The following is a 21,565-nucleotide window of genomic DNA, read 5'->3' as shown; positions in this document are numbered from 1 at the left end:
TTTTTCTTCTCTTATCGTAAGATCGTCACTATTGTTTTTGTAGCTTCTTTAAATCTAAAATAATCTTGTGCAACGTGATTATTTCCCACATCCAGAGGAATCCGCTCAGTATCTGAATTTCTGTTCAATATCTTCTGCATTTCTTGTTTATTTCATTTTTCTGCTGATGCCTCCACATTTTTTTTCTCCTTTTGCTGCAAACTTCCGCGCTGTGGCATCAGTGAAGGATCGTCTTATCTGTTCGGTGCCACAAAGCTCCAGCGACAAACTCTTTTGCAAACAACGAGAAAAAAAAAAAAAAAAAAAAGCAGCTAAATTTAAAATCCAATAAACTTCCAAAAGCAGCGAGCGATTGCAGGAGAGTGACATCAGCTGCAGTTCTTCTCCCTGCAGACGGGAGGCGCTCGGGCGCACGGGAAGCCGGTTTCCGACGGAGGATCTGGACCCTTTTTCTCAGCTTTGATTGATGGCATTGATTCCTGTGCTGCACTTCCAGGCATGTGGCTCCTTTTTCTAATCAGATCATAGTCAGAAAATTCAATCCTACGCGGCCGAGCAGCAGCACGCTGGCTGTTGCCGGGGCCCGATGAGGTTTTATGGCGGTGGGGGGATAAAAAAAAAAACAAGACGTAAAGACGACGCCGAGGTCAGATGGAGCAGCTCGCTTTAACCGGAACGCCAATATCAGGAATCAGCGGCCTTTCACTCCCCCCCCACCTCCGACTCTGACCTCCTCACCTCCCAGGGGGGGACTCCCATCCCTCTTCCCTTCCCCGCCTCCCTCCTTCCTCATTTTCCAGGAAGTGATAAAGTGTACACATTTCATCACCCTGGTAGCTACAGCTGTCACTGCCCGGCTCTATTCATCACACTCACGTACAGTCCGGCCCTCCCAAAGCTATTACTGTAGCCGGGCCCGACCTGACAACACCCAGTGAGTAAGTGTGTGAGTCAGACGTCGCATCTGGGTGAGCGAGTGCATCCATGTAAGGTGACGGCGGGAAGAAGAAGAAGAAAAAAAAAACAGAGCTGAGAGCTGTAAAACGGAGCTGAAAATAACCCCCCCACCGACAGACAGAAACCATCCTCCCGCTTCTCTTTGGGTGCAAACGTTTTGAAAGCATGAAGCGTTCGGATCGATAGACGCGTCCTCGCAAAACACTCGGAGCGCTTAACCCCGCCGACGCCGAGGCGATCCGAACAGAGAGGCGGCTCATCCATTAAGGCCCGAGCGAGTGTGAAGGAGGCGGGAGGCTGGGAGGAGAGAGGGAGGGATGCTTCATGACTCCGGCACAATGGGAAGGAGAGGATGAGGCGGGATGAGGAGGAGCAAGGTGGGGACAAAGGAGCGCTGAAGGAGGCAAACAGCCGGCTTTACAATGAGAATATGGCATAAATACGGGCTTGAAAAGGGAAAACAGGTCGATAGATGGTCGATATGCTCTCGTCCGAAAAGTCTCCGGTTTTACTTTCATCAGAAGAAAACCTCTACATCAGCCTTCTGGGGTTCATCCATTACTTCTGTGGGAGGAACAAACTACCTCAACTTTCAAGTTTTCGCAGCTTCAAACTCTCCAAACCTTATATAACGTTTACTAAATGTTATTTCGGCTCCAAACAAGCATCTGTCCGTATCATTTCACTAAATGTTACAGGCTTCAAGTAGCTGCAGTACCTAGTTGCACCACCAGGGGGAGCCGCTTGTTTTTTTAGTACCGTAGTGACCATTATGACAAAGACTTGTACGAGGCTTACTCACATCAGGCTACTGAGCAGATTTAAAATCCACCAAAATTAACTAGTAGTATGTTTATACGTTACAGTGGTATGTTATGTATATCATTTCATTATATTATATTATACACTTCAAGTAGCTGTAGTACCTGGTTGCACCACCAGGTGGAATCTCTTGTTGTTTAGTACCGTAGTGACCATCATGACAAAGACTTGTATGAGGTTTACTCACATCAGGCTACTAAGCAGATTTTAAATCCACCAAAATTAACTAGTAGTATGTTTATACGTTACAGTGGTATGTTATGTATATCATTTCATTATATTATACACTTCAAATAACTGTGGTATCTGATTGCACCACCAGGGGGAGCCTCTTGTTGTTTTGTACCGTAGCAACCAAAGGAACACCATGACAAAGACTTGTACGGGGCTTACTCACTTCAGGATACCGAACATATTTTAAATCCACCAGGATCAACTCGCAGTACGTTTTTATGTTGCAGTGGTTTATCTGATGCCTGTTTTTCACATTTTAAATTGTTTTATCAAACATTTCAACCAATAATGGATCAATCTGTAACGTAAGTTGAGCACAGTTTACATTTCTGCTGTTGCTATTTTAGTCAACAAACACATCTGGTCTTAAGTATTAAACAGTACGAGGCTCCACCTGGTGGAACAACCAGGTACTACAGCTGATCTGCAGTGCACTCTTTAACATGCATATAGAAAAATACAGGTTTTCATCACCTTCTGGAGCTTGTGGAACAACAGTACACCCTACGTTCTAACACTACATGTCAAGATAGTGTCCTAGTGGGGCTTTAACAACAAGCACGTGCACTGGACTGACGTAAATGAATGTACTTGAATTGCGTATTAGATTGGAAAATAGATACTAAAAATGTAATGACTTGGATTGGACTAGGGGCAAATATACCAACCTACTGTGCATGCATGGAAAGGAGTATAACAACAACAAATACTGTAAAGGAGTATGATCAAGGGTTGGTGTTGCTGTTGAGTTTCCAGAATGTGATATCTTTGGAAAGTCCTGCTTCAAACGGCGACGGCCTGAAGCTGCAACACTCGGCTTTGATGCAAACCAACAGGTGACGTCACATCTTCTACATTCTCCAATGGATCTACAGCATCCAGGTGACCTTTAACAACACTAAAACTACCACCTCTGAGTGGAGCTGCCCCCGTCGACCAACCGATACGAACCAGACTGATCCTGGAATGAGGAAACCCAACCGTCAGGTCAACGAATGTCCTTTTTGTTTCCTATTAAGCTGAGAAACCCGGAGACGCGAGCAGCGAACAAGAATCCCGAGTCGCAGCTGGAGTTTTTCTAAGTCTCATTATCGGCTTTCCACACGTTCCGCTTTCGGGCGCGGCGGCTCAAAGTTGATGGGAATTTGTTGCCATTCGCTTTTCTTTCTAATTAGCGCTCGGCGGCAAACGGTGTCGACTCATCAAAACGACGGCCCATTATGCGGCGTGAGAGGAGAGGAGATAAATACGCACTATTGAGAACATTTGGAGATTATCAGCAGCCTCCTGGCAGCCTGTCAGACGCTTTAAAAAGATAACGAGCAGCTGGAACATCTGCAGACTTGTTGTGCGGTTGTCTGGGTGGAGACAGGACTAAGCTGTGAAGATGTGGAGGTGGAACGGTTACGTCTCAAAAACACCACTTTTAAATGTAATTATGAATTCAATACAGAAACAATTATTGGATTTGATTGTGGATTAAATACAGAAACTGTTTCTTCAGATTTTGGTGAGTGGTTCACATTGGTGCAACCTTTTTATTTTAATATTTCAGTTTGTTTATGTGGGAACAAAACCTATTACGACGGTTGGTATCTGGAGTTATGCATGAAAGCTAATCCTTACTAAATTTTAAAAAAAGGAAAACAGTAAAGAAAAAATCAAAAACAACCTTGTTTTTTTTTATTTTTAGCTTTTTGAATGATTCACTGTTATTTGTTTTGTTGAATTACAGGTTAAAAACGAGTAAAATCACTCAAAAAAGATGGACATTTTTCATTTTTATGTAGTTTTTAAGGGAATTTTACAGTAAATTTACCATCGTTACTGCACTAAACAGATCTCGTCATGTTAAATTACACATTTTTTTTTCTGTTATAATACAAATTCTAATATATTTATGGTGCTTTTTAATTATTTAGATGATAATCTGTAAACCTCCACTATAGTCCTGTCATTTAAAGGTGGTTACTGTTGTATAAGTTGTTTTTTTTTTTCAGTTTAAATTTATTTTTTAAATTAAATTACAGGGCTGCAAGGTGGCGCAGTTGGTAGCACTGTTGCCTCGCAGCAAGAAGGTTGCCGGTTCGCGTCCCGGTGGGGGCACCAGAATCTTTCTGCGTGGAGTCTCCATGTTCTCCCCGTGCAGCGTGGGTTCTCTCCGGGTTCTCCGGCTTCCTCCCACACAGTCCAAAAACATGTTGAGGTTTGTTAATTGGTGATTGTAAATTGTCCGTAGGTGTGAATGTGAGTGTGCTTGGTTGTCTGTCTCTAAGTGTAGCCCTGCGATGGACTGGCGACCTGTCCAGGGTGTCCCCTGCCTTCGCCCTAAGTCGGCTGGGATAGACTCCAGCCCCCCATGACCCTAATGAGGATTAAGCGGTGTATAGAAGATGGATGGATGGAAATTAAATTTACCTGTTAAAATGCAGCTTAAAATGAAAAAAAAATTAAGGTTAACCGGCAACAGTTTTGTTGTTTATTTCCATTTCGTTAAATAACAAAACAAAAAATGTTTAAAAACAAAAAATAAATATAAAATAAATTTAATATATGAACAAAAATGTAAGAAAGCTGAAAAAGTTCCTGAAGAAAATCTGATTGGAGCACGTTAATAAAATAAAATAAAATAAAATAAAATAAAATAAAGTTTGTTAACTTAGACACATTTGTTTCTAATTATTTGTTTAATAATGTAGAAAAACTAGTTGAAACAAGTTAATTGTTCATGTTTTGACTAATTAACGGTGATTCTGGGTGTTAATTAACAAAAGATCTGAATAAATAATATAAATACGTATAAAATAATATAATAAATGTGACTGTTTGGTTGATGAGCTCATTGCAAACCTGTGAAAGCTTCACCACTCTGTGACATTTTAGTGCTTCAACCAGGCAACAACTCGTTGATCTTCTCGGCGAATCAGAGTCAAGAGTCAAAATCCTCCAGTTAAACTTTCATATCGCATCAATAATTCAAAGCCTGTTAACGAAGAGTTCTGAGTCGAGACCTCCAGTATTTAAGCAGCTCATGAAAAATAAAGTGTAAAAAACTAAGCCGGTTATTTCAAACATTTAATCCACGACTCACTCTGTCTCACGTTGTCGCTGCAGGCTGCTGCTTTGTTCCTCTCTTGTCAGCCAGCAACAACAGAAAACACAGATTTCAGCTGAATATTACAGTTTTAGGGGTTTTTTTTAGAGCCAGAATAGGAGGAAGATCTCTATTAAACAGAACATTAAATCAATATAAACCTCCAGCACAAGTTCTGCATCAAGTCCTGCACGTAAAGACATAAATATATTAATATATTGAATATAGCAGATCATCTAATAAACGTTTGGATTCAACATGTTCAAGGATTTTTTTGTATTTTTTTCCAGTTTCTACAATAAAACTGAAGACAACAAAACTGTTTAATAATAAATAAAATATGAAGTCATGTGCCATATGCCAGGAAACACAAAGTTAAATTAAGATTATCCACTTTTTTTCAGTCAGATGTACATGAATCACTAGAATCCTTTAAAATAAAAAGTTTCCAACGGTCCTTGAACTACTCATCTGTGACACTCAGCTTAAAATCACTTTATCGACACATCTGGTTTAAAAATTCAACAACAAAAAAAGTCTTTGCACTAATAGGATTCTGTAAAAAACTAAATATTCTGCAGTCCTTGGTGCAAAAATGAAGCCATGAGGGGCTGAACTGTAAAGAACAGACACACCACAAAAAATCAGCCACTTTTCAGCCAGTATCTCAATCTAATCTTTTATTTACTTCTTAAATCTTTTATTTCTTTTTATATATATTTATCTTTTACTGAGCAAATTTGCATTTTATTTTGTTTCTACTTGCACTGAAAATAGGAGAAGCTCTCCAATCTCATTGTACAGCATAATGACAATAAATGGCATTCATTCATTCATTCATTCATTCATTCATTCATTCAGAAGTATGGAAACAAACTTAATATGTGGATGCTTGGAAAAATGCTGCACATGTTAAACAAATATTCAAAGAAATCCAACTACACTCAGTAACTTTCCTTTGATCCTGTGACTACAGCAGACACTTTCTTTCTACTTCTTTTGGTTTTTACACAATCTGGTTAGAGATGAAGGGATCTAATGAGATATTGGCGATTTTAAGCTGAGTTTTGGATCATTTTCTTTCAGGAACAGGCTCATCTCAGATGATTAGTCCAAGGACTGCTGGGAAGTCTGGTCATTCTGTCTGTTTCTACAGTTTCTGGCTGATTAATGGTGTTAATTTTTGCAGATTTTTTAAATACAACATGCCTCTCAGGTTTCACAGGGTTAACAGTTACGTCTTCGCTTTTGTTCTTCTGTGTGGAAAATAGTAAAATGTAATAAAAAGAAGCCCTGAATAATAAGATGTTTGATTGGCGCTGTTCACACACTCCAACACGACGGATTACAATCCGCCTCCAGCAGTTAGTTCATCTTTCTCACTTTTCTTCCTCCACAGCTCTCAGGACTCGAACGCTCCTCCAATCACGACTTTAAATCATCTCATTCCTCAACATCCCCCCCCTCCTTTTTCCAATTATTCTTTTTTTTTCATTTATGGGTAGGGAATGAAGGGAACCCATCCAATTTAGCCGTGACACAAGTCGAGTCCTCGGGATGGTGACGTCTAACTAACCATTAACTGAGCACGGCGTTCTGGGTTTTTGTTTTTTCTATTTTCTTCCGTCGCGAAGCCGAAGGAGAGCCGGCAGCGATGCAGAGGAGCCAGAAGAGGTCGAGGCTCCGTTTGATCTGAATCTGACCAGAGAGCAGCGTTTCCTCGGGCTTCATGCACACAACAGCCTCAGTGTTTGTCTGTGCGCTGACAGAAAACGTCTTTTAAAGTGTGAGTCTGACCTCGGTTTGTGTGTTTTCACTGCTTACACTCACTCGTGTTGCTTTGTGGCTGGTTTCTTTGTTTTATTTCACCTTATTCGCTGATATATAAATATTCTAATGCCTCTTTTATTGGGAGCTGTGCATCCCTCGTCATTAAGAAATGTTCCCGCAACTTTTTTCTGACGTTATCTACAAGTTCTATTTCTGTTTTAATGATAGTTATCGAGTCAAACTATGCTCCTATAAAGGTTGAAAGTTAACTGGGACGTAAACTACGACATTCAGAGGATCTTTGGAGAACGTTATCAGAGTATTTTTAAAAGCGTTTCCAAGACGTTATCAAGGTTTCAGACGATTTTTACAAAATGTTCTTGCAGTGCGATACACAAAAACGGTGCCTGCGATAATCTGAGGATGTTTAAATTGATGTTGTTGATGCAACACATGGTTAAACGTTTCCACAACGTTCCACGGTAACGGAAGAAAGATGTTCTCAATGCAACATTCAGGACTGTTGTCGCCAAACGTATTTACAGCATCTTCAGAGAATCAACCTTGAAGAAGAAACTTCCTGCTGAAAACGTTACCAGAACGTTTTTAGAGTAAAGAAAGCTGCAGCTGGGCGGCTCGACTGAGCAAAATTAAAACAGATGTAGATGTCTTAAATGTTTATGGAGCACAAGGACTCATTTGGCTGCTCACATTTTAAATAAAGTTATTTGGAGAAAACGTGAAATATTATTAAACAAACCTTTTATCAGATTAAAGAGTTTGAAACCAATGTTTCTGTGAGATTGTTCCACATAAATTATCTGAAGGCTTTTCTTTTTTACTAGCTTATTTTTGCAAACACCAAATATTATTTAATAAAGGTTGCAATTTTTTGTTTTTTTGCCCTTTTCTGTTTTCTGAGTGCACGTCAGTGACGGTCGATGTTTTCTTTGCGGTCAGGCGGAGAGATTTACTCACACTGATGTCTGCTTAAAAACATTCTGCACATCGCTGCAGGACAAATATTCAAATATTCCTTTTGGTCACTTGCTTTTATCGTTTGCTTGTGCAGGCATAAAGACTCACATGTGACGAGCTTTTTGTGCAGCATTCAGCTGATAAAGCTCATCGTGGAGGCTGGTGGCCAAACACAGGACTGTACACTCCTGTGTCCTCTACAGTCAAACCACTTCATTAAACGCATGGTTGCATGATTTAAAAAGTCTAATTTACTGATGCCGACAAACATTTAAAGTTGCTTAAAGAGTTGAGTTGACACAACAATGTGGATAAGTTGGTGTTTTTCTGTGTTAATTCATTTCAAGTTGGAGTAAATGAATCAAATTAGCTGAACTCTTCTAAACCTTGACTTCAGTTATGCTGCTAATGATGACTGGTCATTTAAAATATCACTAAAATTCATCCAACTCAACGTATGATTTCATTACAGGTCGTCATAATCCAGAAAGACAGATGCAAACTCTTGCCCTATTTATTTATTTGTTGTGGGAGAATAAACATTTGTTTTGAAGCTGTCCTCGAACGAACCATTAACTGAACCGGATATTATTCATTTATTACACATAAATAATACTTAATTTGTTATATTTCCAGTTGCTATGTTTTTTGTTTTGAGCTTACTTTCTTTTTAGTCATTTTTTCTTGGCTTGTGTTTTTTCTTGTACTTGGTAAAGTTCATCTTTTGGGTGAAAATTCATTCATGCAAACGTTAACTACAGAGTTTTTTCTATGCTGCTACAGGGTAACTAATCCTGACACAATAATAGCCCCTAAAAAAAAGTCTATCCCACGATTTTATTGCCTTTTTTTCCCTGAAAATTCTACGTTTTGCTCTCTGAAGTGTTTGGATTAACTCTCTTGCATCTCTTCTTTGTCTATATATCTACCATCTATTCAATATTCCGTCCACCTCTGGAACAAAAACATATGGAATACGTATTTTTCCACCTTTTTCTGCTAAACTCTACAACTAAAAACCCATTTCAAAGTTATATTTCCTACCTGAAATCTACAGAAAAGGTCGTAACTTGTGGAGTAAAATTTGCACAAATGGTTTTGTTGCTGCTCCTGTGAGTTGTGGAGTTCCTCAAGGATCGATCTTTGTGCCTCTGGTTTTCTTCCGCTACGTGAGTCTTTGATCGTTATTAACTCGCCGTGTCCTGCTGCGTTTGTCCACAGCGAACCCTCCGTGCAGCACGGCTCCCGCGTAGGCATCCGTTTAATTTGAGCGGATGTAAATTAAGTATTTAAAGTGAGCCTGGGCACCGCTGAGCGCCACAGATGGAGGTTAACAGACTGTGTGCGACGAGGGCAGCGTTTACGCACATTATTGATGCTCCACATGTATGGCTTCATCTCCCCACAGTCAGATTAATGCGATTTCTTTATGCACCGAAATACTCTGGCGAGAAAGAGAGTAGAGGGAGAGAGAGATGTTGTAGAGAAAAAAAATGGATTGAAAGTGAAGAAGATGAAGGGCATGAGTCAAAGAAAGACAAGTGGAAAGAAAAAAAAGAGAGATGAGAAGGCAGGTAACACGGGAAGCTGTGCGGACGGCGAGGGAACGAAAGCTGTTGATCAAAGAACGATTGCGTTGGCGGCTGTGTTCGTAACCTTGAGCTGTCTCGTCAATTAAACGTACTTGAATTCATGAGGGCGAGTTAGAAGCAAAGAATTAGAGGAGGAGGAGGAGGAAGAAGAAGAAGAAGAAGAAGAAGAAGAAGAAAAGGGAGGAGGGGATGCTCTGTAGCTGGAAAACTCTGCAGACAGAGGTCACTAAGAGAGGAGGAGAAGCGAAATACTGAGAAAAGTAATTAAAATACAAAAAAGGAAAAAAAAAAAAAAAGAAAGCAAGAAAAGACATAGCCTGGATGTAGCTGCAGCGCCTCGGGTGCAGCTGTCTCTCTGCATACAGGAGCACATTACAAATGAATAGTGCGATACTGGCATTTGAGGTTTGGAGAGGAGAGTGTTCTCTAATTAAAAACTACCCAAAGGGGCTATCTCCCTGCTATGAAACAAGTCGTTCTCCTCCTCCCAATCTCGCATCCATCAACTCCTCTCTCCCCACCGCCCGGCCTGGCAGGAGGCTTTAGCAGTGAGAAAGAGCTGATTTGGGAATAGAAGTGGGAACAGACAGAGAGGTAATGAGCTTAGCCACTGTACAATCATGCAGCATTTTTTAGTTTTTTTTTTGTTGGGTTGGAAAGATGCAGAAGACGACGCAGAGAGCCGCCAACATCTGTGCAACATTATCACTCTCCGGTTTAGCTCGCCGTTAGCATCACGTTGCGTAACGTAATTAGCAGCAACAAGTTTACACACCGTCTGCATGCATGTGAGCGTCTGCACGGACTAATCCAGGTTGGAGGCCAAAGTAAACGAGCTGCCAGTGCTGCGGTGGCATCTCACTTGTAAACCTGGGCAATAAAAACAGCCACGTAGGGAAAGAATACCAGATCCTCCCAGTTTAAATCCCCATAAAGTAGAGCTGTCGAAGTTTGCACCCAATTTAATCCAAGAGTGTATTCCCAGATAATACACACTTCAACTAGATTAAAGTTATTAAAATCAATCTGCCGTATATGCTTGACAACTGAATAGCTCTAAAAATAAATAAATAAAAATGCATTTTTGCATCCAGGCTGTTGCTTAACGTTCCAATAATGGTTGCAAACCTTCTAAAGCTCCAGTAGGACACTGTCTGAAACGTAGTGCTAGAGGGTAGGATGTAATGTGGCTCCACAAGCTCCACAAGCTGGAGAAAACCTGTTTTCTCTACATGCATGTCAGTAAATATATTGTAGATCAGCTGTAGTACCCGGTTGTTCCACCAGGTGGAGCCTCGTACTAATTAATACTGTAGAGACCAGAGGAGGCGTCATCATGATGGCAAGCGTAGAGCACTGTGGGCGTTTAGCTAGCAACGGGCACCTCGACAAGACTTCTGTGTCATGTAATGATGTGCAGCCAGAACTTGAGGCTAAAACAAGCTGAGATTAACTAAGTCAGAGTTTCTACATCACAGCTGCGCAAGTCAGATCAGATTACATAATAAAAACAGCAGCAGGAGAAACGTGTGCTTTGTTTAATCTGTGTTACCAACGAATCCATTCTTGATCGATAATGCTGCTGACTATTGATTTAGAAAGCTTCACAATTAGCATTCCAAGCTTCTTCCTGCAGTGACCAGAGGAGGCGTCACTCAGACTACAGGTCAGTTCATGTTGGCAAGCGGAGAGCATTGTGGGAGTTTAGCAGCAACGGGCACCATGACAAAGACTTCTGTAAAGCTGAATGACCTCCAGCCAGAGCTAATGCATTTATTCTTTTAATGCGAGGCACCCTGCCTGCCACACCTCGTCCTGTACCGTTATGATAATAGTGGATGTAAACAAAGACATAGACTTGTGCAGATTCAGTAAAACAATGTCGTGATTTTGATATATGACATCCCTGACGTCGGCCACACCTGTTCCCTCACTCCAAAAGATCAAGAGCTAGCAAGAGCTAATCCAGACACAGCCGCTAGCCCTCGCTAGCTTTGTAAAATGCCTGTTTAACAGTTTCAATGGGAGGAACCCACATGCACTAAAACACAGAACAAAGAAGCTGTGATGGTGTAACTTCAGTCTGTCCTAAGAACGTCATTGCTTCACCAAATCTTCACGTAGCATTGTTTGCTGCTGTATCGATGTCGTATTTGTGTCCAAAACCTCACATATTGCCTCTGTAAAGTGTCTTTCAGCGGCTGTAGCAGAAACAGTGACACAGAATTTCCACAAACATCGTGCAAAAGTGGAAAAAAACAGTCAAACAGTCGAGGAACAGACTCGGTAATGTCAGAAATATGCACCGTCAGCAAACACGAGCTTAAAATTAGTCATGTAAGCTCCATGTCAGAGCAGAACAAGCTGCAGTGTGTTGTAACCGTAAACCCCCCAACAGATTACTGAAATTAAACGTTTCATTTGTGAGAGGAAGATTGGGACATGTCTCCTTCATGAGCTACACGGTGGATATTGATGCTATTTTTCCTCCCAAAACTGAATCCAGAACCAATTTCAGACTTCGTGTTTTCGCTGCGAGTCGCACCCACATCCAGTCGCTGCTAATGATCGGTTGGGGAGACAATTTCCAACCGCCCACGCGCTCGCTGTCAGCGAACCTGCCGCCACGGTAATGACGGCGTTGCTGCAGAGCACAACACAAATCAAGCGGCGGATTAGTCCACGCGTGGAGCATCTGTGTGTAAAGTGCGCAACACTCACTCCACTGGAGGGTTGACGTCTTCGGCTTTCGTCTCGAAGAAGCGAAGGACCTCCTCGCTCTGAGAAATCTGAGGCGGGAGTCTCACCAGGGCCTACGGAAAGACATGGAGAGTGATTAGAGAGAAACCAGCCTGTGGTTCAGATTAGCAAACATGTTTTATTGTTGTTAAAAGCTGCATTAATCAATGTGTTTCATGTTAAAAATGGATCGGGTGATTGTGGGCAATTGCAGCTCCCGTTGGAGGCTTTGAAAGTGTCTGATGCGGCTGTTTTTTTGTTTTGATTTTTGGTTTCTGGATGCAGCAGCAAACAGCAAGACAAAGCTAAGACACAGATATGTTTAACCCCAGATTGCATGCTTTCACGGTGTGGATCGGGTTAATTTGGACTCATAGTAAGCATCTACACCGAATTTCAAACTACAGGTCTATTGAGAATGTCTATAGCCGATGTCAGATTAATAAATGTAAATAGAAAATACTCATAAAACATGGCCTGGACAGTTTCATGGTTTCTAGATTCCCTGAAACCACCATTTTTTCCCTTGATTTGAGCCACACTGGTGGATCTAAAGTCCATCTCAATGGATATATGGGTCAAATTTGACCCCAAACAGCCTCAGAGTACAAAAATGTTCATGTATTTTGGGTCCCTCTAGGAAAAGTCATCAAACTTCAGGCTAAAAGAAGGATGTTTAGGGTGTTTATACTGCTATCAAATGTCAAAAAGGGTCGAATCTGACCTGAAACAGCAGGTAAGGGTTCAGAAACACTGGTGGAGACCTACACAGAGTTATACACAACCTGCCACAACATTAAAACCACCGGTCCAATAGGTGTAGTTCCTTGTACTGCAAAAACAGCCCTGATTGGTCAAACACTGGACTCCACACGTCAATACATCAGGGGTTTTCCATCTGAGGAATTCTAAGGCCGAGTCGACACCTTGGACTCTCAAAGCGTTCCTGTACAAAGCTTTATCCTTCCACAAGAGGCCGTCGGGGAATAAAACCGCCATGAAGGAGCTCTGCAGGAATGTTTAGGTGTCAAATCCACATGAATGCAGGACTCGAGGCTTTTGTCATCCAGAGCATCGGATCGCCTTCTTTCAATCCTGCTGCCGTCTATTCAGCAGATAAACAACACCGTGATCCGTCAGAACACCTTCTTTCGTTGCTCCACGGTCCAGCTCTGGAGGTCAGGGTTCAGTTCTCCTTGTGCGTCCATGTATCCGTCCCCGGTTGGAACACTTCTAATAACACCCGACAACACCTGTTGGTTCTGATCCAGTCGTCCGCCATCACAGTTCGTTAAAGTCTCTCAGATCTTCACGCTGCACGTTTTTTCTGCTTTCAGCATCGACTTCAAGAGCGGACCGTCCACCTGCCGCCTCCGATATTCCACCAGAACGTTACGAGATCATCAGTGTTCGCCTGTCGGTGGTTTTAATGTTGTGGCTGATCTGTGTATACGGAACATCTAAACTCTGATGTCTGAACTCATCAGCAAACCTCTGAACACTGTAAAGAAATAAATAGTTTTTAAGTGTAATTTTTAAAACAGTTCAGTCAGTTTTGTTAAAATAACAGATAAGAACTGGCTAAATCACAGGAACAAAGCATTCATTTACATTTAAACCATAAAAAAACAGCCAAATCTGCACTTTTATTAATAAAAACTTGTTGTTTTACAGCGTTTGACTGTAAAATTACACTATTTTTACTGTTTTTAAATCAGCTTTTTTTTTTAAATAATAATTTTACAGATATTTGTCATTTATCAAAACAAAAATAATGCAGATTAAGAATTGAAAAATGGGTAAATTACAGATAAAATCCAGTAAAATCACAGAAAAAAAATATGAATTTAGGTGTAACAAACAAGCAGGCAAAATAAAGCACATAATGTCCATTTAAAAATTGTTTTATCACAAATGTGTGACTGTAAAATGACAGTTTTATTGTATTTTAATCAGCTAAAAACACTATTTTTTATGCTATTTCATCATTTAGTCTACAATGAGCTGTTTGCTTCACTGCACACAAACTGCAAAAACAAAAAATATTACTGCAGCTTTAAAACAAGCGTTCGTTTTGGAGGGATTTGTTTTACGGCTGAGCTTTAACTGTAATTAATGTGGATTGTACAGACTTGGGGCTTCGTCTGTGGAGCTGCTCTCCGTCTGTACGTTCACAGACGAAGCCTCAGCAGAGAGGCTCTACGCATGTTTATTTGATGATCTGACTAAAGGCATCGCGTCGGGGTGCTCGACCGTGAGGATGCGCGACAACATACAGTCCGAGCCGCCTTCATATTTCATTCATCGGACCCTATTTTATTGATATAGGACCCGCATCCCTAAACCCCCGGAGAGCAGATCCTCAGAGAGCGCCGGGTAATTACTCGTCCTCGCCGCCGTTCGCCTCATAAACAGGATGTAGGAAGCAAACACTCTCCTCCAGCTGCGACTGTGTTTCCATAAACCTGCGCCGGCTCATTTCAGACGCTTCTCTTTTTTTTTTTGGTCCCAATTACGGAGCTGATACCGGCGGTAACCCTTCCTAATGCGGCCCGATAATGCTGCTCCCTAATTGTGTGCACAGAGACGAATCTGGTGTAATGGTGGCCGAGCGCCAAGAGGAAGGAAGGGAGGGAGGAAGCAAGGAAGGAAGAGGGAGGAAAGGATCTGAATCCGGGGATGAATTAAAAGAAACTAATGGGAGCGGGAGGTGATAAGGCGAGTCGGCCTTGAACTGGAGCATATAAGGAGCTTTCAAGTGTTGTTTTGTTTGTGGGAAGCAGGCGCTAATTTGAAGTTTCTCTCCCAAAAAAAGGAGGGAAGAAGGGGGTCGCTGCTGCCTTTGAAACAAGACGGAGGAGAGCGATGCACAACTGGAATTACAGAACTTTTAAAAGCGTGTGAAAAGACCGTATGGACGGCGACCCCTCCGACCCCTGAGCGTCTCCCCAGAGCCGGACTCGGGGAGGGGAGGGATGCTGGCAGCTCTTTACCCTGCAGTAGTCGTCGATGAAACGCAGCCGCTTCATGGCCACGTCTCGCACATGACTCCTCCGGAACAGGATTTTGCCTGGAAGAGGGAGAAGAAGAAGAAAAACAATAAATGAAAAAATGGAGGCGAAGGGAAAACGGAGTAAATACTTGATGCATGCGCTGGCTAAAAATACAGCAGCTGATGTAGCAGAGCAGTGATTTCTGGGTGTTTTACTGCGAACCGGCAGCAGGTGTCAGTGACGGTCCCTCATGGCTCCCAGGCCCCAGCTGGCCCCTCTATAGCTCCACTTTTCTAAACAACTCCCAGGATTTATACACACCGGGGTCACGCATTCGAGACCTCGGCCCACTCATGACCGACATTTATGTTCTATACGGACCAGCCGCTGCAACACATCCTGTTTCTGCAGAGGAAAGATTTCTGGTGCTGGTTGAGGAGCTGTTAGCATATTAGCCCCATGTTGCTATAAGGAATATCCATATTTTTAATTTAGTAAAGAAGCCGACATTGGCAATAGAGCTGAGTGATGTGGTGATGGATCTTCACCGCGTAAATCACACGAAGCAGATGCAGGAATTGGCAAAAGTGTCAACAGTTCTGCTGTTAAACAACAAAACCCGGCAGCTGAACAACAAACAGCCTGGAAGGGCCGAGTTTCACCACGTAGGCTGGATTCAGAAAGAAAGAAACTAAATAAGAACATATTTATTTTCTTTGTTTTAAGAGAAACTCACTGAAAAACTGTTTCTGGCGTCAGAATCAGAAAATTAAAAAGAATAAAATATAAAACTTGATACGTTTTGGTTTATGGAAATTCCTTGGACAGTAAAAACTGAAAAGCTGAAGTCATGTTGTTTAGTTTTTTCTCTCTCTTAGAATTAAAAACCAAATATAAATCAGCACCAGTTAGGTTAGGTTAAGTTATCTATCTATCTATCTATCTATCTATCTATCTATCTATCTAGATTGGTTTTTCACTTATTGATTTTGAAATCTGACCTTCTATTTAAAATTTTTGGTTTTAAAACAAAGCCCATAAATATGTTCTTTTTTTCTTTTTTTAATTAACAGCAACAAATCTGTTTTTCTGAAGGTTTCAATCAGCTTGAATTGAATAAAACTACAAGACGACATCAGTGTCATGTTATCTAATAGTTCTAATATCAAAAGTTTGCTTCATTCATGTGAATCTTTTGTCAAAATCCTAAAACCAATTTGAAGTTTTTTGCTATTTCAAAATGTTAAAATTAAACTTTTCATTAGAAATTTTCATGTTAAATTTCAGCAGCGAGATTTAATATTAAATGAGCTGTCAAAGTGAAATACGTCCATCCTGTAGCTCCATAGAGTTTGAATTCAAACACTATTAGTCAGTTTGCTTTCAAAATATATAATTTGTAAGGGATTTTTCTTTCTTCTTCTTTTGTTTTGTTTTCAGCTTTCACACCGAGGACCAAACACGAAGACGACGGAGTTGGTGTTTCTTTATGTCTGTGTGGCAAATTTTCCTTAAGTATTTATTTACATGTTGACTATAAAAAGAAAACAAGCTTTTCCACATCAGAAAATCATGTAAATCAGAAGAAACATAACGTCGTCTATTCTTTTACAGTGCGTGACTGTAAAATTGCCGTTTTACTGCATTTTAATTCGCTAATAATCTCATTTTTTCACAGATCTCTGATGTTGTTTTTTCAGTTTTCTTGCTCTACTTTTTCAACATTACAATATTACACGTTTTTAAAAACATATTTTCAGTTATTTGCAGGATTTTTTTTTGCTATTCACAATAAGCCGTGTTGTGTTTCCCTCGAGCTGAACATTTGTCATCCTCCAGTTTCAGGTTGAACAGTTAAAACGTGCACACAGCATCAGCATGTTTGCATCTGGAGCCACTGCTGCCAGAAAAAGTGTGTAAATGTGATTCAGAGGAGGCGCGAGGGCAGAAAACGAGCATCTACAGATGGGTCGCTCCATGCAAACTCACCTCAGTCCTGCAATCCTGTAAATACTTCTACCTAAACCGCAGAATCCTGGAAAATCCCACAACTCTCCTCCAAATACTTTTTGAGTTCTGAATTTGTGAAAAGAGGACCTGAGTGGTAAATTTTTAATTCTTTTAAAGCCTCATTTTTCACAGGATTTGGCAAAATATTTCCGAAACCGCTAGAAAAACTGGAATTTGTAATCATGCCAATAGCTTATGTTGATTTTTTTTTATTTTATTTATTTTTTTAAAGGAATTAAAATAATTACAGTAATTGTTGTGGGTGGAAACAGCTTCGTTTTGTCATATGGTGCTGCATTTTAACAGCATTTGTTTTCAGGTTGGATTGTTTTGAAGGGAATGTCTTCATATCCATTGACAACATATTGAAAATTAAAGGCGTTAAGCTGCATGACCTCACCTGGGAGGCCTGAGGTGAGCTGCCATGGACCGACCCAGGTGATGCTGCGACCGCGTGTCGACCTCGGGCCTTAATCTGAGCGTTCAACGCCGTAAACTGCTGCAAACACACGAGTCCCTCCGCACACGTTAATCTACGCAGGTGCTCACGCAGAAGACTGCAGCGTGATGAGCGGAGCGACCGCCATCGATCACGCCTGTCCTGCAGGTCGCCATGAATCTGAACGTCAGGAGACACGAGCGAGGTCTCGGATCGATGCCGGCACACGTAATCAAATGAGCAGATTCATGCAAAACCATCAGCTGAGTCACATCTGAAACGGGCAGAAAATAAACATCTGGCAGACGTGCAGCTGAGATCTGAAAGTCACACTTAGTGCCTGGTCAGCAGTAACACACACTGCACACACACACACACACACACACACACACACACACACACACACACACACACACACACACANCACACACACACACACACACACACATGCAGCAGCGCAGCAGGCATCAGTAACCGGCTCATATTGACGCCCCGCGAGGGCCGGTCATACATTATTAATGTGGGAGCCTGTTCGGATAACTGGAGCTCGGGAGCGGGCTATTACCTGGGAGAAAGGGGATGATCCTCTTCTTCGGGTCTTTCTGCCCTCCCTCGATCGGGAACTTGTCGAGTATCTGCATCTGCAGAAACACAAGGAGGAAGGAACAGTTTAATGTGCAGCTTGGTTCAATATTCAGGGAATTATTTGCTTAAGAAGATAAGACGATCGATGCGAGTCTCGTGTGTCGTGTTGAACTGAAGCCAGGAGGCAATTAGCTTAGCATAAACACAAAAATATGCCTGCAAGCACTTCTGAGGCGCACAGAACTTTTTACATTTTGGTTTGTGTTAAACAAACAAGAAACTCCGTGTTGCAAATAATAAGTCAGCTTTCGAGGCTTAGCTTCCGTGCTAAGCTAAGCTAGCTGTTCCCAGCATGAGCTTGTGACATCAGAGTGTTGTCATCTAATTCCTGACAATTAAAAAAACTAGAAATTGAAGAAATAAAAATCCAGACACACAAGCAGCCAACTGTCTGGAGATATTTCACCGTTAGCTTAGCAAAAAATTCAAGCTCACCAGTGGCTAACAAGCTAAGAACACGTCAATAGAAAAACATAGGAATTAGCATGAAGAGCATCTTTCTGTTAATTTCTTCAACTAAAAATAAAGAATCTTCACGAATCTTGTTGAAAATGACATTTTACAAACAAGAACTACCGTTGAAGTCGTGTCATCTCTCAGTAACGCCTTTATTTCCAAAGCAAACAGTCACGTTTACTGCTGTGAATAGCAAAAAACAACAAGAGTGACTGAGACACGAGTTCAAAACCCTCTGATTATTGAAACCAAACAGTAAAATGTGATTTGCAATCAGCTCAACTGCATGAAAATGGTTCTAAAATGAGCCGTGAACAGCAGAACGATCCCAGTTTTTGGACCTATAGGCTGCATCGGTCCACATGTCTGCATCATAGGAACATGGAAAAGAGCTGGAACTGAGAAATATGACTGCAAGACGTTACAAACGATGGAAAAGGATCCAGGAACATCAGTGAGCAACTAAAAATCAGTGTCAGCAGTAATCAGAAGGAGCCACAGTAGCTCTAATCAGGGCTGCGCCGGTCGTCCTCCTAAAATGACGTCAAAGACAGTGAACTGGTTTTAGAGTCTAGCTGTGAAAAACAGACGGCAGCTGCTTCAGACTCGACACAGGAGGTTGTTAGTGGAAATCAGAGTTTCTGTGAAGCTTCGACGGTGTGGAGGACGTTTAAGAATCTGTATGGACGGACGACAAGAAAAGAACAGCTGCTTAAAACCTTAAAGTTTGCTAAAGAACATGTAGAGAGCACATTGTTTGGTCAGATGACACCAAGATTAATGTGTTCAGCTCAGGTGGAGTCGAGCATGTTTGGTGTGAAGCTACCACGGTGAATGCATCGTCCTGACGGTGAAGCACGGAGGTGGGACAGTGATGATATGAGGCTTACATCGATGAACATCTGCGGTTCTGCTAAAACACTGGCTGACCAGATGACTGCCCGTCTGCGGAGGAATATTCCAGCATGATCTAAAGCTCGCTGCCAAAATCGCTCTAGAGAAGAAGTAAAGTGAAACCCGGCCAAGCGTGACTTTAATCCAGGTGAACACCTCTGGGCTGTTTTAGGAGACAGGTGGAGCAACACGACCCCTCCAGCAAAGAACAGCTGAATAAAATAGAACAACTCTCCAGAAAGTTGTCACCGAGTAGGACTGAGTCAAAAATAAGAGTGGACGTAAAAAAAATCACAGATCAGAATTAGGGATGTCAGATATTGGCTTTTATGCCGATATCTGATATGCTGATATTGTCCAACTCTCGATTTCTGATATCAACCGATACTGATATATGTGGGCTATTTAAGTATTTTTAGGCAACATCATATATCTCCTGTCGTGTAAATGCCTGCGAAATCCAGGCGTTGTTTTATCGGTTTTCATTGTAGGCAAAAAAACCCGATATTGACCGATAATACATTTTTATGCCAATATCGGGCCGATAATTTTGGTGGGCCAATATCACCGGACATCCCTAATCAGAATCTCAGAAGTGACTTTTGTTTTGCTTCTGCTGTGGCGCCTCTATTTTGAATAGAGTCAAACTAAACTGTTAGTTTCACCTGAGATCACACACCCTTGATTTCAATTTAGAAGTAATCTGATTACTGTAAGGTGAAAGACTTTTGAATCATTTAATTAAAACTGCACAGGGGCAAAGTAAAATGTAATTTCATCAATAAACTATGTTAAATGATTGCAGTTTAAGCCATCCAGCAGTATGTGACACAAACAGTACTTTTCCTGTAGGTGTTTAGCTTGAGTACTTCTTCCACCACCCGCTATAGGTGTATGTGCTAAGCTAGTTAGCATAGCAGCATCATATTTAATGCACACAGCCAATAAAGCTGACATTAATGCATGTATAGCTTGATTTTTTATGACATGTCAGCTCTGTTTGGTATCCCGTAACATCTTTTCTCCTCAAGGTGGATGTGCAGCAGTTTTTTTAGGAAGGCGATGCCTCTCGCTTAATCCCACAGCTGTACGGGTGCATCACACATTTTGTAGAAATCAAAGCCCGTCAACGCACATCTCTGGTCTCGAGGGCTCCGAGCGGCGGCGGCTCGGTGAGCTGAGGGGTTCACGGAGTCAAACGAGCCGCGATTTATTCATAAAGCTCGGCGACACGACGACGGCGAGCGAAGAAGCGCTGACATCGGAGGTGCAGGAACAAAGGAGAGGAGAGGCAGAGAAAGGAAACCTCAGCAGAGGTCAGGGGGTGGAGAGGAGAGCGCCGGGCCGCGGTTGTTTGCACAGTTTCGCCCTTCAAATAAATCATTCAAGAGAGGGATTAGAGGGAAAGCAAGGCAGAGGAGAGACGTAGTGCACACAACAGCACTGCAGCAAACTGTTTCCTACACAGTAATCAGAGATGGAAAGGAGGTGAAGACGGTGCGCAGCGAAGGGGGATGGAGGTCCAGAGAGGAGATAATAGACATCAGCTGGTCTGTATCTGATGGCCGAGGGCTGTAAAGGACCCCGGGGATGTAAGTGAGCAAACATCCTGGTGGTTCTCTGGATGCATGGAGATATCTACGAATCCCCGGTGACCACTCCTGAAACATCCGTCGCCTGATCCGGTTTCACTCGTCCATCTGTCAGTCTGCTAGCGATGCAAATTTAGAACAATATTCCTAACGGATAGTCAGCAGCGTTATCAACCAGTGATCATTAACACGATGCGACTGCTGCAAACACTATTCCTGTTACTGACAACAGACAAAGCATTTGCCACAAACCAACTCAATCAATCCACAAAATGACGTTCCCATTCACCCAAACTGCATCTGGATTGTGTTTTGAGGAATTTTATGTTTGTTTCTGATGTGTCATAAAT

The 21,565-nt window shown here is 41.8% G+C and overlaps 1 protein-coding gene across 2 annotated transcripts in view; it reads right to left on the bottom strand.

Moving 5' to 3' along the window:
• sh3pxd2aa (SH3 and PX domains 2Aa) overlaps positions 1–21,565 on the bottom strand; it is a 140,306-nt gene that overhangs the window by 71,910 nt on the left and 46,831 nt on the right. For both annotated transcript variants that reach the window (XM_008278999.1, XM_008279001.1), the window contains exons 3-5: positions 18,194–18,269; positions 15,180–15,256; positions 12,169–12,260 (exon numbers count right to left, since the gene is read on the bottom strand). In XM_008278999.1, coding sequence (XP_008277221.1) covers positions 12,169–12,260; positions 15,180–15,256; positions 18,194–18,269 — 245 coding nt within the window. The remainder of the gene's footprint in view (positions 1–12,168; positions 12,261–15,179; positions 15,257–18,193; positions 18,270–21,565) is intronic.

Source organism: Stegastes partitus, unplaced genomic scaffold (genome assembly GCF_000690725.1).
Source record: "Stegastes partitus isolate 25-593 unplaced genomic scaffold, Stegastes_partitus-1.0.2 Scaffold141, whole genome shotgun sequence".
Lineage (NCBI taxonomy): Eukaryota > Metazoa > Chordata > Actinopteri > Pomacentridae > Stegastes > Stegastes partitus.
The sequence above is the reverse complement of the archived record's forward strand: the minus strand, read 5'-3'. Positions and strand labels throughout refer to the sequence as shown.